The 16,672-nt window shown below is 52.8% G+C and overlaps 5 protein-coding genes across 5 annotated transcripts; 4 read left to right on the top strand and 1 right to left on the bottom strand.

Annotated features, from left to right (window-relative positions):
• Positions 1-900: 900 nt before the first annotated feature.
• Positions 901-1,245, top strand: VDBG_08455 (predicted protein; the record flags this gene model as incomplete). Its single annotated transcript, XM_003001364.1, has 1 exon — positions 901-1,245. The coding sequence occupies one exon, from the start codon at positions 901-903 to the stop codon at positions 1,243-1,245; it is 345 nt and encodes a 114-aa protein (XP_003001410.1).
• A 1,420-nt stretch (positions 1,246-2,665) lies between these two features.
• Positions 2,666-3,595, top strand: VDBG_08454 (conserved hypothetical protein; the record flags this gene model as incomplete). The annotated part of the gene is made up of 2 exons (XM_003001363.1): positions 2,666-2,754; positions 2,869-3,595. The coding sequence occupies 2 exons, from the start codon at positions 2,666-2,668 to the stop codon at positions 3,593-3,595; spliced, it is 816 nt and encodes a 271-aa protein (XP_003001409.1).
• A 567-nt stretch (positions 3,596-4,162) lies between these two features.
• On the bottom strand, positions 4,163-5,880 carry VDBG_08453 (high-affinity nicotinic acid transporter; the record flags this gene model as incomplete). The annotated part of the gene is made up of 4 exons (XM_003001362.1): positions 4,163-4,384; positions 4,462-4,843; positions 4,906-5,320; positions 5,391-5,880. 4 exons carry the CDS (start codon positions 5,878-5,880, stop codon positions 4,163-4,165), a joined length of 1,509 nt encoding a protein of 502 aa, XP_003001408.1.
• A 5,318-nt stretch (positions 5,881-11,198) lies between these two features.
• Positions 11,199-13,252, top strand: VDBG_08452 (conserved hypothetical protein; the record flags this gene model as incomplete). The annotated part of the gene is made up of 7 exons (XM_003001361.1): positions 11,199-11,693; positions 11,755-11,843; positions 11,903-12,034; positions 12,096-12,153; positions 12,499-12,721; positions 12,773-13,162; positions 13,215-13,252. The coding sequence occupies 7 exons, from the start codon at positions 11,199-11,201 to the stop codon at positions 13,250-13,252; spliced, it is 1,425 nt and encodes a 474-aa protein (XP_003001407.1).
• Positions 13,253-15,914: 2,662 nt separating this feature from the next.
• On the top strand, positions 15,915-16,387 carry VDBG_08451 (predicted protein; the record flags this gene model as incomplete). Its single annotated transcript, XM_003001360.1, has 2 exons — positions 15,915-16,056; positions 16,143-16,387. The coding sequence occupies 2 exons, from the start codon at positions 15,915-15,917 to the stop codon at positions 16,385-16,387; spliced, it is 387 nt and encodes a 128-aa protein (XP_003001406.1).
• Between the last annotated feature and the right edge of the window lie 285 nt (positions 16,388-16,672).

Here is a 16,672-nt window from a genome sequence, read left to right as displayed (position 1 = left end):
TTCAGGGCAGACAATCGCGCCCCTATCACCAGCGCACTAAGGATGGCGCACCAGCCATTGGAAGACGCCGAGGAATCTGCCTGTCGACTATTCAAGGTTGAACCGCCAGCCACCGTCTCTAAGCCCATGTCGGATCCGAACATTCGTCCTGTCCGAAGCACACTAAGCCAAAGAAAGTGATCATTTAGCACAGCTGCTCAGTAAACGACTGGCGATCTTTAGGAGCCCAAATATCGCGCAGCTCAGAGCGCCCCATAAACCAGGCTGACAGCGTCTCTTCTAGGTCTCATTGGGCCTTACCAAGAAACCGGCAGTGCACCTCAGCATCCACCTAGCTGCCATCGTGACCTGGCTACAGCGTCGGATCTCGCCTGCGGCTGACACGAACCACCAATGCCGCCTTCTTTTCGGTGGTCAAGTGATCAAGGAGCTGCTACAACAGAACTTCTCGAAGGATAGCAGACCGTCCAGAGTGCACCTTTTTCGCTATGCTTGGCAAGCCACAATGGATTCTGATGCGGCACTAAATATGTTCAACGAGGCGTTGAAGATGCCGCTCTGCCGGCATTGGCAAGCCATGTCGAAAATGCCTTGCTGAGAAACACCATGGACACGAGGCGGATTGCAGGAGCAGACCACGGGGAACAACGTAGATACAAAAGGCAGCCACTTGAGACCTCTTCATGCTCTCCACCACCGTCAATATTGCCATCCTTCTTTTCAACGTCATCCAGCATTGTCATTAACATCAAGCAACTCGCACCCTGAACTCATCATTCACGTCACGTCGGAGACGAACCCCATTCTCATCCTCTGGGGATAATCAGCCTCATCACCGCCAGGGCGCCGCCACAAAAGCCACCCCAATAACCCGGTGCACCCAAGCCAAGGCCTAACACCATGTGCCTCCCTTCCTTCCGTCGCAAGAAGCAGGCCCCTGCCCCCGTCGAGCAAACCTTCAACGTCTTGAATCGCGACCTTACCCCTGCGGTACTCACCAAGCACAACGCTGTTCATGGTGGGCCGGCGAACACAAACAGCGCAGTCACGGAATGGTCGTACAACAGGACATCCGCCAAGTACACAGGTCCTGCCTACACCAGGCATAGTCCGAAACGCTATCGTTCGGACAATTACGGTTATGGGGGAGGCGGTTCCTATGGCGGCGATGGAGGTGGTGGGGGTTCAGGCGGCGACGGCGGTGGAGGTGGCGGAGGCGGAGGTGGTGATGGTGGTGGTTGTTGAGTCGCGTCGCAAGCTGAGACTCTGTGATCTCTAAAGAAGTCGGCTAAGAAAGCCTCAATCTGTAAAACTCGACCAACCATACATCTGTTAGATATAAAGACCGTTCTGCCAACCTGAGAACTGCGTGACGGTAGACATAGCCCCAGTGACTTTCAGACCATTTCGAAGCATCATTGTCCACCAATCGAAATGAAGTCACTGAGGACTTTCAGTACTCAATATTCGTTTTTGAGGACCGATAGTATCCGCTGATCGATGGGAGTGATGCGATATGCCTTAGGTGTCTGGCCGTGATGAGTCCAAGTCTCTTAGGCGTAGGAGTACACCAGGTTTGATGTAGGTCGACTAAATCCCTGAGAGTCAAACTGCGGAAAGATTGGTATATAAGAACACTTGAGCTCACACTCACCACATGCATGGGCTGGTCTCCGCCTTCCTTCCATCGGAGTCGAACATTGTGCGACCGTCAGCCGCACATTTCCGGTAGACACTTGCTTTTCTTTGCTCGGTCCCGCTTTGCCCTGGGCAGAATGACAGAAAAGGATCTTCCCCCCCAATATTGTCAACTTCATCTTGGGCAGGTTCCCGCCTTCCATACCTGTAATATTGATTTCAGTCAACCATGGACCTCCCGCTACGATAGAGTCGTATTGGCGAATACCCCGATCCGTCAGACGGTGTTCAACGTGGCTTGTTTGCCCAGGTTTGGTGAGAGGGTTATTTGCACGCGAAGGCGAAGTTTCGAATCTCACAGGCATTGCTGGTTGTCTGTGGAAAGTTCATGAAAGTTTGAGTCTACGAGGATTCTAGATCGAGCTCGTACCACTAGCTCACGCTGGCGCCCATGATCAACTCTCCGGCCACTCAACCAGTGCTGACGGTCGATTCAGCTGCTGCAAGCCACCGAAAAAAGCATCTCCAATCGCACTCACGATGCGTTAGATAGCGGTTCGCCTCAGCGGCGCCAGGTCTCAGGGCTGCTCGTGTTGTCTCTGAACAAGGATCATGAGACCAGAACGACAGGAACCTGACTTTGACCTTCGTTTTATTAAGACCGCCTCCTTCGCCCGGGGCCACGCTTGCCCAGCATCCACACCTTCTGACCAAGTCGTAAACACCATAATCGTTGTCATGTCGATCAAAGTCTTCCGGTCGAGTGCAATCATCGCTCTGGCTGTACTCATCGTAATTGCAACTGCTCGGTCGGCCCCCCCAGTCATCACATCTGCATACGAAGAGGTCAGAAAGGTACATGTCGCACCAAGTCATGTTCGCGGAGCGAACAGACGCCAGGCAGTGACCGCGGCCTCCGAGTTCACCATAACAGCTGCTCCAGACGCCACTTGCGGCTTCTCTCAGGCTCTCCAGGGGAATGCCCATCACCTGGGACAATGGGAAATCCTTGTAGCTGGGAGCCGAAATGACATCAAAGCTATTTTTCTGGGGAAGTTGCCACGGCGGCCGCAGATTAACATGTTTGGAGATGGAATCCGCCACTGATACCGGCGGGTCTGTAATGACGTTTGCCAAAGCAACTCGTTTTATCTTCGTTGGTGAGCAAGAACATCCACCATGCCAATCAATGACTAAGTCGACCTACTGACCACGGCCTCGATACCACAGCACGGAGGCTTCGGCACCATACTGCCGCACATATGCCTTCCCTGGCGGGGTCCGAGACTACAAGTGCGCCCCGACGCCTGTGGCAGCAATTCAGAGTGTTGAATACACCTACAGCGATCAGACGGACCGCCAGTTCGAGACACAAACCCTCTCAACGGATCCTGAAAGCACTTCTCGCGACACCACAACCGCATCTCCATCGCAAACCTCTGATCGATCCACGCCCACCTTGACGTCAAGCCCAGACCCGACCACCTCCGCCCCAGCCCCAGAGAAGCGAAACAGCACGCCCGTCGGCGCAATCGTCGGCGGAACAGTGGGCGGCGTCGCCGTCATTGTCCTCCTGGTCCTCGGCGTCTTCCTTGTGCGCCGCCGCTCCTCGTCAGCGACCGACGTTGCGCCGGCATCAGCAGCAGCAGCAGACCACGGCCCCACGTCGCCCATGCAGCAGTACCAGCAGCAGGGCTATCCCAGCCCACCACCCCAGGGCGACGGCTACGCCGGCGCCGAGACCAAGAGCGGATTCGTCTCTCCGGTGCTCTCAGGGTATGCAGCGCCTGTATCGCCTGGGTACGAGGGCCACCAGGGGCTTCAGCAGCAGCAGGACATTAATCAAATGAGCCAGCCATATGCGGCCGCAGGGCCACGCGGTACCCAGCAGTCTGCTGTGTACGAGATGGGGTTGGATGGTGGACATCACAAGGGGCGGTTGCATGAGTTGCACTAGGTCGTCTGGGGAGGGATCGTGGGCCGAGGGTTGTGTGGGGTAAAAGCCATGCCCTGTGGGGTTTGACAACGCACATGAAGGAGATTATCTGCTCTGACTGAAGAATTTTTATCTATGCCTTCAGTTTTGGTCTGAGGGGCGTGATATGCATGTGCGCCTTTTAATACCTCCCTGTCAAGCTCCATCGGTCGTGATTGGATCAAGTAGTTGTTCTGGGGGTAGGTTGACCGGGTTTCTGGGTACGAACTTATAGAAATGGGTTGAACTGACTGATTTCGCAAAAGCTCTCGAGCATTCGTGTAGGCTTAGCCTAAGCAAGCAGGCAGCAATCACGATTCGCGTCTCAACGTTCAAGCTGTATGTTTTGCATCGAGATTGCAATAGACATTCCATTCATATGTCTTGGAACTTTGTGGCCTTTCAGTGGTAGCATCCAGCTTTGGTATTGCTGCGTTTCCGATGCAACATAAAGGTTATCTGCAGAGCCGATGGTCATGAAACGTCTCGCGAAGTCATTGACTGAACCAGTTAAGGCTAACTGGAACCCAGCAAACTTGAGGATCACGTTTAGTACGTGTACCGGAACCTGGGATTGTATTCCCCCATCTCCCGGATTTCCTCTTCCGTTTTGCCTCTTACTTTCTCGTCTTCCTTCCCCTCATCACGCTTCTTGTTGAGGAACTTGAAGTATGCCCAGAATGACATGTATATAACCGATGACATGCAGACGAATGCCATGCTGATGGCGTGACCTTTGATGAAGCGGGGTGAATCAGAAGTAGCATACAGCTGCGAGAAAACACGGTCAGCGAACGATCTCGCCCAAAGTTCCACACAATGGTCCGTATCTCATAGGAGGATCTTACAAACGGAGCTGGTATGCCAGCTGAATTTCCAATCGTGAGCTGTAGCCCAGAGGCAACTGTGCGCTTTCCGTATCGGGGATTATTCGAAGGCAGCCAGGCGAGCGGGATGCCAACAACAACGTAGAGTCCCATGGCGCCGAGGAAGCAGCCGAAATACTTTGCACCTCCGGATGCGTTGCTGACAAGAATAGCATAACCCACAGTACAGACGAGCCCGGAAACGACAGCAAACATGGCTCGTCTCTGCATGCGGTCTGAGAGCCACGCCACAACGAGGTAGGTGATGGCGCCAGTGGCGTAGCAAGGAATTGTAAGAGCCTGAACTTGCTGCCTGTCCCAATCACCAAGACCGCTGATGATCGTAGGCAAGAATGTTGAATACCTGCCGGTCAGGTCAGCTCGGATTGAACAGATTGTGGAGTCCCAATCCTGAACAATACTCACCCGTAAAGGATCACGTCACCACCAAACTGTCCGACACAGAAGAGCCAGATCTTGAGGTCCTTGAAGCCAGCAATGGCATCCTCTTTGTGGAATTCATCCCCGGATTTTGTGTGACCGACTTGCCGCCGCAGGCGCGCATCAATGAGATCCTTTTCTGCGCTCGACAGGTAGTGGGCGGTATCTGGTGTGTCTGCAAGCCACCACCAAATTGTGACGCCCAGGATGACAGTGGGGATGCCCTCAATGATGATGATCCAACGCCAAGCACGCAGACCGGCAACACCATCCATTAGGCCGATGCAATAAGCAAGCAAACCGCCCATTGATCCGGCGATAGCGGCGGAGACGAAGAGGTAGCCGATCCTGAGAGCGTACTCGCGCTTGGTGTAAAACATGGTCAAGTAGATGGTCAGGCCTTCGAGCTGCGTCATCAGCATACGATCCTCAGAGTCGATAGTGTCTTTGTGTATTACCTGGGAACAGACCACCCTCAAGGGCACCCAGGATTACGCGGCATGCTAGCAAGCCAACATAATTTTGAACAATGCCGGTCAAGGTCGCCACTATGCCCCAGCTTACCGTCAAAAAGGCAAGGTACCGACTCGGCGTGAAGTATTTGATGACGAGGTTTGAAGGTGTTTCGGACAAAATGTAAGTAACAAAGAGGACAGAAACAGCAATCTGAAACTGGTTTCCCTCTAGACCCAGGTCTTCCTCCAGACCGTACAACCGAGCATTTCCAATGTTGACACGGTCCAAGAAACTGAGAAGGTATAGAAGCATGACCGGAGGGACAATCCAACGGTCAAGCTTTCTTAGTAATGCTTTTTCTGCCAATTCGTCTAAGGGCAAAGCTTCCCAGTCGGCAGCGGTATTCGAGGCTTCTTCGAGTCCGTTCTTCGTCGACTTAGTCGCCGATATGACAGATCCCTCGTGGCCGACGTCTCGACTTGACCGATCGTGTTTGACGTCCATCTTGGTGTTTGCAGATGAGTCTTGATTTTCTTCGCCTAGCATGTGGTACTGGAGGGGAGATTGTGGGCAGTGTTGTTATGGTTGCACTGGTTCATAGGGACTGGTGGCGCATCTTGAAAAAGACGTCATGCCGATCACATCCTAGATACTCGCGCGGGTAGTGACCAGCGACGAGAGCTACGACGGTGAAATCCCCACGAACTGATCCACTCTTCCGATAAGGAACTGGGTCGGAAGCCGAATGAAACATCCTCTAAACCAATGCATTGAGGAATTGAGGGCCGACCCGGAAGAGCGTCTGCTAGTGAGAATTGGACTTCCAAGCTTGCGTGGGATGCGCAAGAATGGATCCTCTCACAATCGCCATTCCCAGTACACTCGTTTACGTCAGCCGAGAAAGAATGATTGAATCATGATCGTCAAGGCATCATATGATGGCTATGTTCAAGGCCAAATATGTGTGCTCTTTGCGGTCCGACATCAGGCCCGCAGCAGTGTCACGAGTCACGACCGCAAGCCAATAGTCGCATGGTGGTGCCTAGGAAACCCATTTCAAAACTTGATCACACGATCTAATATGCTCGTTCCAGTCTATGAACTTTTACGACTACCCATGCACTGGGTTTCCGAACTTTCAACCAAGAAGAGACTCGGAAGTTTTGTCAAAATACTGGCTCCGGTTAACTACATCAGCTACATACTTAATGTGATAAAACCTACCTCTCTATTTGTCAGGACCCCTGCGGAGCCACCAAGGGCCTGCCAAGCTAAGGGGCTGGCTAGGGGGCTAAGGGCCCGGAGAGAACGTATATATAGGCATCGGAGGGCCCCCCAAGCTGCGGAGGGCCAGAATTCAGATGTATTCCTATCCCATACCTATATTCTATCTATCTGCGGACCCTGCGGAAGACCCCTTCACTCTGCTCTAAACAACGCTCTGACACTATTCCCGCCATCATCATTGGTTATGTTGATATAAGGTAAATTTTTAAATTAGTTACAGCGCCAGGGTGAACCTATGAATACGAAGTCCCAAGGACCCCAACATGGGCTCTCTATGAAATGTCCCAAGGCAGCCAGTTCGAATCATAAAGCACATCTGGGATCAGCAGTCTTCCTATAGTTCTCTACAAAGAGTCATATCCGTGTCAAAGCGTGGGGATGAGCCGAGCAAACAGGTCTTTCGTACGTAATATTTGCAGCTACTAAGGAGGTGTAGGATAAGAAAATTTGGCATTCCGAGCCTCCGTATCTAGGAGAGCCCTTCGTAGCCATAGTGTACGCGCTCTTGTAGTGCCTAGCCTAGCCAGTCACCTGCTCCGTGGTTCGGCAGATTTCTCCTGATAGTTCGGCTCGTCGTTTATGTAGCATGGTGGACTTCGTGTCGTGCCATTGGCGATTGGAAATTATTGAAAGCCATGACGAATGAATGGCCCAGATTTTGGGCAGTATGGAGCCAGGGTAAAGCATCTCTGCGGACTCCATCATCCAGCACGGTGAAAGAAGATGGAAACTCGGCAGTACAGTGCTGTATATCGACAACTGTCAATGCTCCTTAGCTTGAGAGTTGCCTTGGTTAGAGGCCAAGGAATTAATCTAAGATAGCCAGATCCATCGTAGGTGGGACTATGTATGTCAGTGCGTTCAATATCTTCATCAGCGCCGCTGCAGTCAAGCCCGATGCTTTCTTCCTACCAAGGCTCCAGAGAAAGCGAGCTCAGTCAACTCAACTTCCATGCGACAGACTGGCAGTTGCGGTAACATGTGTCAGATAAACAACTCATCAACGAAATTATTCTCCAGTCGGAAGGAGTCAGATAGCCAAGATCAAAGGCAAATCGCTGTCATGACATTCTAAACATCTGTCTACAATACTGGCGTTTGATATTGATCTCCACCTTGAGGTATTCTTCATGGTAGCCAGTGTTATAGAGTGAGGGGGCCAGCGCGTTGTGACGGGCGCTACCGACGGTGTTGAGGAACGACACCTGAGAACTCCGACGCATGCCGCCTTGTCGATTGTATGCTTTCTGGGGCTGTTACCTTGTAAAACAAAAAAGAGAATCTCCTTGCGTTATTTAGTATTTCAGTGATGTGAGGTCTGGCACGTATTCAAAAAGTCAACCAGCTGACCAGGCCAGACCAACATGGTGCGCCATAGATAGAGCGTCAGCCACGACCAGTATCTCTCAATATTGAACAGTAGCCGCGATTATCGCTTAGTTTCAAAATCGTTGCTTAGCATATCCTTGCTTTTTCCTTTCAACTTTCCAGCATGCCGTTGCGTGCTTGGCTGTGCGTCGCCAATGTCTTGAACGTTCAAAGGAAGGGGGGCTGTGACTGGCCTGATTTCCGTACCCCTTAATCATAAGACGGGCCTAGTACCCGGATCCAAGCCATAGCACAGCCTGGGAGACCGCCAGTGAGCCGTTGTATTGAAGACGATCGACAGGCACCAACTTGAGCCGGAGACCAGCAATTTTTTTTTGACGCAGGCTCGAGGTCATGGCGTCACCTTGCTTCTCGTCACCATCCAAGACGCCCTCCTGCCAGCCATCGCCACCAAAAACGGGCGCGTAAGCAATAATCGCGTAAACACCAGTTCGACAACACCATGGCAGTCGTCAGGCCGAAATTCTACGTCACGAGACCTCTCAAATCGACAGAGGCAGCAAGCATGGAGTAGAAGCGCCACAGACAGGGCGTTCGGCCGGTCGACTGCATTGGATTGAGGCCAGATCTGCTGTAATATTCTGCCCTTCAGCACATGTTCGGTCGTTCTTCGGGCGCCGAAGCTCCCAGCGGTCGGCCCTACAGACGGACGACGTGGTAGCCCTGCTAGGACTTGCGCAGTCAAATGGGGCAAAAGATCAGGGGATAGGAAAGCCTAGAGCGCGATCTCGCATTCTGACAGTTCTGACTCCACGATCACAAGTCTGGGGGAGCAAGATGGCGATTCCATCCATCCTCTCAGGTAGGGTACCTACATTAGCGGAGGTTCTTCAGTTGGGGGGGGGGCGCTCAAGCCTTCATTTAGCGTACCGTGAATGCTGTGAAAGCTACGAAGCCCGGGCCATCCGGTACTCATCAAAGCAAATGGCCCTCGCGGTTGTCCCTCGTCTGTGGCGCTTCACGTGATGACAAAAAGGCTCCGACCTACTGGAAGAGGCAATGGCGGAGTGTCCATCGAGATGAAGAGAAGAGGGCGCAATAAACCAGGGCACGAGCAAGCGGAGAATACATTAACTCGCACATGCGCATAGCTCCCCACAGAATCCACTCGGCAGTGCTCCACACACTGAAGACTCGAATTGGTCCAACGGGACGAAGACACTGCTATTCTGTTTAGCCGGAGCAGGCTCAATCGGGTTACTCTCTAGGCTTCGGCTCGCTCCGAGCAATCCTGCGATCCATGGTCGTCGCTGACAGTCGAACCTGACACGCTGACAGCCTGGTAGGAAACAGGGACGTAGACGTGCCGCATGATAGGGCTCGGCACACCGCATCAGGGTGTAAGCAGATCTTTGACGAATCCGTTGGTCGATGTGAGGTACTTTCCCCAGCCCGTCCTATGGGCTATCGGACCGTTCTCCCCCGCGTTCATCAACATGGCGTCTGGTACCGGCAGCAGCGTCATGTCCGGTTGGTGCTGCTCATCGTGTCGCCTGTCTGCTCGTATATTGCAAACAAGCGCGTGAGCTGTAACGACGTATTTCGCGGCCTCACTGCCGTAGGCGTCCCGAGAACTCCTTGATACGAAATGCCACGTCGGCGCTAATGACAGTCAACTATAGCACAGGGACTACTCGGCTTCGTAGAACCTCGGGATTAATGACCTACTAGGCACCTTAACTTGAGGTGTGGTTAACTGAAACTATACTCATATTAACTAGGGTGATGAAAGTGATACTGATTGCTTAGCATGGTACTATAGAGGAAAGAGATTCTTATCTAGCCTTTCTCTCTTTTTATAGGAGTCTTTTCCTCACTACTTATTTAAAGGCTGGTTATCTTAGGTTTGAGAAGGTAATTCAAAAGGTTTTGAGTACCTCAGGGGTTATAAACTTAAGACGAGACAATAAATCGTTTAAAGAACTTAATCAATATTTTCGCTGAAACTAAAAGTATATAGATATAAATACTTGTGGATAATAGAATATAGTTTCTCCCTGAGAGCTTATATACTAAGCAGACTCTGAAAGTAAACTATAAATTTCTTATCTACAGGCTACAGTTTCACAGGTTGCCGGAGAAACCCATTTACTATTAATAGGTTACTCAATAGAACCTTCATCGTATTTCGCGGGGACCTACGTATTTACCCTAAATAGGCTTTTTAGGGCATTACGAAGGCTTGCGATAAACACCCCTCCCCCACCTCCCGCCGCCCCCACTTTAAAGTCGCACCCCCCCCTTCCGATGTGTGGGCAACTTCTCGCCACAGAGTGTGCGAAAGGCAGGGGGTGGCTTCAAGGAAGGCGACTTCGCACAGCGCGCCTCATGGTTATCGCAATGGACCGACGATGCAGATGCCTTCCCAGATCTGTGTATCCTCGGCTGCAGCGAAAACGCTTGTCCTAATACGCAATGGTTAGGCGATCGATAGTTTGGTTCCCGTTGCACATCATCATGCCCAGGGCTCCGTAGAGTCGCCGACGTTTCTAGCTTCCATGACTGAGGCTGGGTCTGGTCGTCACTCAGACCGGGTCATAACATCCCGGCACATGGGGGTCGTCACTTTTTTTGCTTGTCTCACTCCCGGGGGAACATGGGGGCCCCCCTTCGCTCCGTAGAACCATGAGGTGGCTTTCCATCCAGTCGGTCCCCCTCCGAGTGCCCAGACTTTGAATATAAGTTCTGCCTTGGTATCCAAGGGGGGCAATTTGGATCATCGGGCCTTGTGAGACCTGCGGAGACACGAACACCTTGACGTGACTGCACCTTTGACGCCTACGAAGCCTGGCGGACTCCTGTGCCACAGCTGATACTCGCAATATCGCCAACGAATAATCCTCAGCACACCACTTCATTGCCGTGGCCCTCGTGATCAAGCAATCGCCGCAACCGAATCGAACCTCAACAGCCTTGATCAGTCGATGGCTGACTAGGAACACTCGAGAGTGATATCATACCCCAGATCGAGATTTACAACTTCCGTTTCTTCTTGGCATCCTGCCAGATCAGGTATCTCTCACGGCCTCTCTTCGAAGTTTATAACCCTGTGTCTTCTGGCTCGGTGGTACTCTTGGGTTGCACCATCACCATACAGGACAACGTCACGTTGAACCTGCCCTCTGCACAGTTCTGTAGAGTTCGCAATGACGGTCAAGTGGTCAGGCAGCGGGGCGACTACTCCCAGCAATGACAGCCAGATTTTCGACGATGTCGAGAAAGGTCTGAAGCCTACTGCCATCGAGAGCCTCCCGTCACCTGTTTCACCAATACATGAGGGTATTACACCGACTTCCAGTTTTCCCGCCCTGTCGCAGACTCTGCTACCAGCCTGCCATTTCCAAGAGAAGAATCCTGCCCCTGGGCCGCCTGCTGTCAAGGCAACCACAACCGTTCAACCTCGACCAAAGCCCAGTCGCTGGATCCTCTTTCGACTTTGGTTCAGCACCTATCGCAAGTTCTTCACCTTCATCGTGGCCCTCAACCTGACCGGCATCATCTTGGCAATCCTTGGCCGCTTCCCCTACGCCGAGAACCATCTCGGTGCTCTCTTGCTTGGTAATCTTCTTACTGCCGTGTTGATGAGAAACGAACTTTTCCTAAGGTTTCTCTACTTCATCTCTATCTACGGCCTTCGCAGCGTACGTCCATCCGAATGCCAAATCTCAGTCGACAAGCAGATGCTGACGTTCCACGATTTAGTGGGCACCGACCTGCTTCAAGATTGCAGTAACCTCAGCTCTCCAGCACGTTGGTGGGATACACTCTGGTTGTGCGCTTTCCGGCGCTGCGTCAGTCAATGCCCTCCCATTTTTTTTCTTTCATTTCCATGCTGACGAGCTCAATCCAGTTGGCTGGTTTACAAAGTTGCCGACATTGTTGTCCACCGGGCCTCTCAACACGGCGCTGTCATCGCCACAGGCATCATCACCAGTATCCTCGTCATCATCTCCATCCTCAGCGCTTTCCCATGGGTTCGCAAGTGAGTTGCCGTTGCCACACCGCCCTTTGCTTCACACTTTCATTTGCTGACTTGGGCGAAGCAATCATCACAACACCTTTGAAAGGCACCATCGCTTCATCGGATGGCTTGGCCTGGCGGTACGTCTTGCACGTACAGGCACACCGATGCAAAGGCTAACACATCGTAGGCCACGTGGTGCTTTACCATTCTCGGCAACGTCTATGACATCAAGCGCGGAGAGTGGAGGTCGGACGCTCACTCTCTTCTCAGCGCACAGGAGCTGTGGTTTGCTGTTTTCATGACCGTCTTGTAAGCTTCCGGACCCCTGTCCCACATGAATACTGTTGGGCTCTGCTAACACTCTACTACAGCATTGCCATACCTTGGATTACACTACGGGAAGTTCCTGTTGAGGTCGAGATTGTTAGTCGCCTCCGTCGTGCCGGTTGATATGACGCAACGCTGACAGTGTGCCCGGACAGCCGTCACCCAAAGTCGCGATCCTCAAGTTCGAGCGCGGCATGCAGCAAGGTCTGCTCGGCAGGATCAGCCGCACTTCCATCATGGAGTACCACGCATTCGGCATCATCAGCGAGGGCCGCAAATCGGGCTGTCACTACATGATCTGCGGCGTGCAGGGCGACTTTACGAAAGGCCTCGTGGCCGATCCGCCCAAGACTGTGTGGACGAGGGAGCTCAAGTTCGGTATGACCTATCGCTCGAGATTGCTCGCCAGCACGTACTTACACGATGCAGCCGGAGTCGGTCACGCGTCCGCCATGTTCAAGAGGGGTATCCGAATCTGCACGGGGACCGGCATCGGCGCCGCGCTGTCGACTTGCATCCAAAGCCCCAACTGGTGCGCCATTCACATGCATAATTTCAGGTTGTATTTACTGATGCTGTTCAGGTTCTTCATCTGGATCGGGTCGGACCAGGAAAAGACATTCGGGCCTACGATCAGTGGCCTCATCCACAAGCACATTGAGCCTGATCGCATGATCCTGTGGGACTCCAAACAGCGGGGCGGCCGGCCGGATACCTTGCAGCTCCTGCAAGACGTCTACAAGAGCTTCGGCGCTGAGGTCATCTTCATCACGTCCAACAAGCAGGGCAACGACGAGATGATGCAGGGTTGTCTTGCTAGTGAGTTGGCCTCTTCCGCATGCAGTCGGTATTCCGCTAACCTTGGTGACAGCTGGCATGAACGCATTTGGAACGCTGTGGGACTTTTGAGTAGGTTGGACAAGAGATGACGCAGGTCGTGACGGCGCTGGAGAGAATTTGGGTTCGGGGGGTATCATGACACTTAGCGAGATGGGTAGATTTCTCCTTCATGTCTGTTGAGCGGGCACTGGTAGAAGTTCGACATGAACACATCATAGCGGGCATTTGATTTGGTGGGAAATAGAAATGATCTTATGAATAGTGTCTATCTTGCACGAGTCTCACTGCAGACTTGCTGTTGTTTGAGGTAGGCATGCGCCCATCTTGTTCGGAGTAGGACAGCTCTCATTCACTTTGGATGCAATATCATGTAAGCACCGAAAATGAGGTTGATAATGGTTCTATGCAGCGTGACGGCGCCGTAGACCTGATCGCCTGTGTTATCCTAACATGATGACATTGATGAAGTATATGTTCTACTGGATGTGCAGGTGGTAGCTGTGCGCTCCGCATCCTATCGAACATCATAGCTGGAGATCCCAGGACTACGATTTTTCATACAACTGTCTGCTTGACGCCTCTCAGCCGATGGTCACATGATATGGGTTCTCGCCATGGGTAAGGCTGATATTCAGCTAAGAGCAAGAGATGGCACGATCAGGTTGCAAATGTGCCGTATCCAGTCATGGCCGACTTCCGGTCCGCGAACCGCCGGATGTTTGCCAAACCTATTCTGAGACGCCCCTTATCATTACATATTCACATCTGAATCAACGGTACAGGATGCTCAAGACCTTTCGTTCACCAAGCCGGATAGCTTCATTATTCTGTTACCCAGATGGCAGTTTTGGCTGCAAATCGATAGCTTGAAGCATTGCCCGGCACAACCACCGAGTGACTAAATACCAGCATCGTTGACTCTCTCTTTGGTAAATGATGCCTAGCACGCAAAGCCGGAAGCCATCCTTTTTGTACTCTTGAACCTGTGTGTTCAAGAGGTCGGAAATCCCGCCAGGACGCTCGGGGGTCTGCAGGTACGCCTAGTTAATAGCGAGGTCCGGGGAGGCGTTGGCGTAGCCTGCCCATAGGATTCAAAGTATCATCACTCTGGCCTCTCGCCTGGACCCATTCGTCTTACCCCTTTATTCAATCATTTTATTTACCCTAGTCTCAAAAACAGGCAGCCATGCTTCTTGAAGAGCGCAAGAGCGCAACGTCAGCGCCTGTTCCAGCTCTTCGTCTCAAGACATGCCATCGACTAGTGAGAGCGTAAGTAATGGGTGAGCATTCAATCAGATGCATGATGAGAAGTCGTCACCCTCTAACGCCTATACAAGACCGCGTGGTCTCAAAGTCGATAACGCGGATATACTCGTCAGGGTATCTCGGCATGATCTTTCGCAAGACTCGATGTGCTTGATGCGCGGCCTACACTCCAAGTTGGGACAACTGACCGATAACGTCTCAGCCACAGCTTCCAGCGCAATACAGTGGGCGACTTAACGCCAAGACTACTGACGACAACGGCATGTCTGAGATGGTAGTTCCCGCGTGTGTACGAGAGGGATTCAGAGAGCTGCGGAGTAGCGGTGAGAAGATGGCCTTGACGGCATTCCTTTCACACAGAAGACCGATTTGAGGCCTTCGACGGAATTCACTCAGATGGTGTGATCATTCCTTATCACATCGGGCTTTGGCGCCCAGACAGCCAGATGAAATTGCATTGCAAGGTCGTATGGTCCAACGGCAGAGATGAGGCAGAAGATAAGGGTCGCATAGCCAGTGGCAACAGGACAGTATTGCTTCTAGTGATTGTGGTTGGAGACGAATCATTGTTGATGCCGTTCCAGCGACGCAATGGAATGGCTGTTATCGCTGTGAAGTTCGGCGTTCGTTGGGGGCTTGAATCTTCTAGGTTATGAGCAGACTGGATGCGATGAGCAGTGACATTTTGATGCGAACATGACTGTAACTCGATGTATTCGTGCTGATCCTGGCCAGTGGCTTTGGGCCGATCACATTTGATCATTTCCTCGCACAGAAGAGACCACGTCACCACCTTGACAGAGCCCTCGTGTGAATCAAGCAAATAATGGCTGGGTAAAACGTGCATTCTAAGCCGGTTAAGAATCTGCCAACTACGCCCCGGCATCGATGTCGCGGAATGACAATCACGGCACTGAGTCATCCCGCGACGGCCTTGGAGACTATCGCCGGGCAGCTAAGTGCCGAGTCAAGGAAAAGAAGCGGGGGCCCTCCCGACGCGATACCATGTTTGGGGGACCAGATTGAGACTCAGGGCTAATTGGCCCGTGCCCCGCTTCGGGGTCCCGGAAGTAATAGGCTCCGGAGGCGTCTCCCGAGCCCGTTATTTGCTCGTTGCCCTCGCCAATCGAAATCAAGTCTCAGGGTACGAACTCTTGTCTCGAAAAGCATCGGTGTCACTACGGTATGAATCATTTTGTTGCAGAACAGACAGGGTCGATTATAAAATTGGTTGCTAAACTTGTCTTTCAGTCACGCTGCCTGCCACACATTGCCTATTAAGTGAGGCCTCGCCGTACGTGACGACAGGGACCATGGTGGCCACCAGCACGAGATATGGGCGGCGATGCCCAGACGTTTCGGTTACGGACAGTCGAACGGGGTAAACCAAAGTGTTTCCGGCGGAATCCGCGGAGTCAGTTGTGCATGACCCCGTTTGCTTGGCCGCCTCAGAACCCAACCGTCAATGTGGGAAAAGTGGGTGGCGGCCGGCAATACGGAGAAGGGGCGTCCTTCGACGAACGGCCGCTGTATTGATCAGCCCGGAGGAGGAAAATGGCGCACGCCTGGGCAGCTGAGTCGATTAGCGTCGGGAGGGGGGTGGGCAAGTGAGGCGATGCCGGAGCGTGACTCTGTTTTCGGCGCCACTTGAACTGATGGGCAAGGTGCCACTGACCATTTCCACTCTGTTGAGCCGGAGGGGAGAGGCGCGCTCAGTTTGCGTGTCGCCGTGGTGGCACCCACACCGGCAACATGTGGACAGCCGCCCTGGGGCAGCAGGCGCCAGTCATTGGCTGGTCCTACATGCACCTGCGCGGCATGGGTATGGAAAGCAACGGGTGGCGGGCGACGGTGTTTGAGCCCGAGGGGACCACGATCGGCCTGAGGCTCGCTCAGGGGGCGTTCCAGGAGGGGAAGGCAACAGAGGGAGAATGGTGAGGGGGGTCTCAAGGAAAATCCAACGCCCTTTGACCATCGACTGCTTTTGCGTGGGCGCGGTCGAGGCCGATGCAGGACGAAATGAAATGGCGTTCTTTCCAGTGCACTCGTAATGGATATTTGAACAGAAAGCACCCGGTCCCTCCTAAAATCTACTCCGTTGACCGGGCCTAACTTACTCCACTGATGATCGTTCGCGGCGAAGACCGAGGCAAAGGTCGGCGGGCCGTGCAGACCCAACAGAGCTTCCACACGGCGAGGATAACGCAGGTCCCGGTCGCATGG

This window comes from Verticillium alfalfae, genomic scaffold (assembly GCF_000150825.1).
Source record: "Verticillium alfalfae VaMs.102 supercont1.12 genomic scaffold, whole genome shotgun sequence".
NCBI lineage: Eukaryota > Fungi > Ascomycota > Sordariomycetes > Glomerellales > Plectosphaerellaceae > Verticillium > Verticillium alfalfae.
Note: the sequence above shows the minus strand (reverse complement) of the source record. Positions and strands in the feature narration are given on the sequence as shown.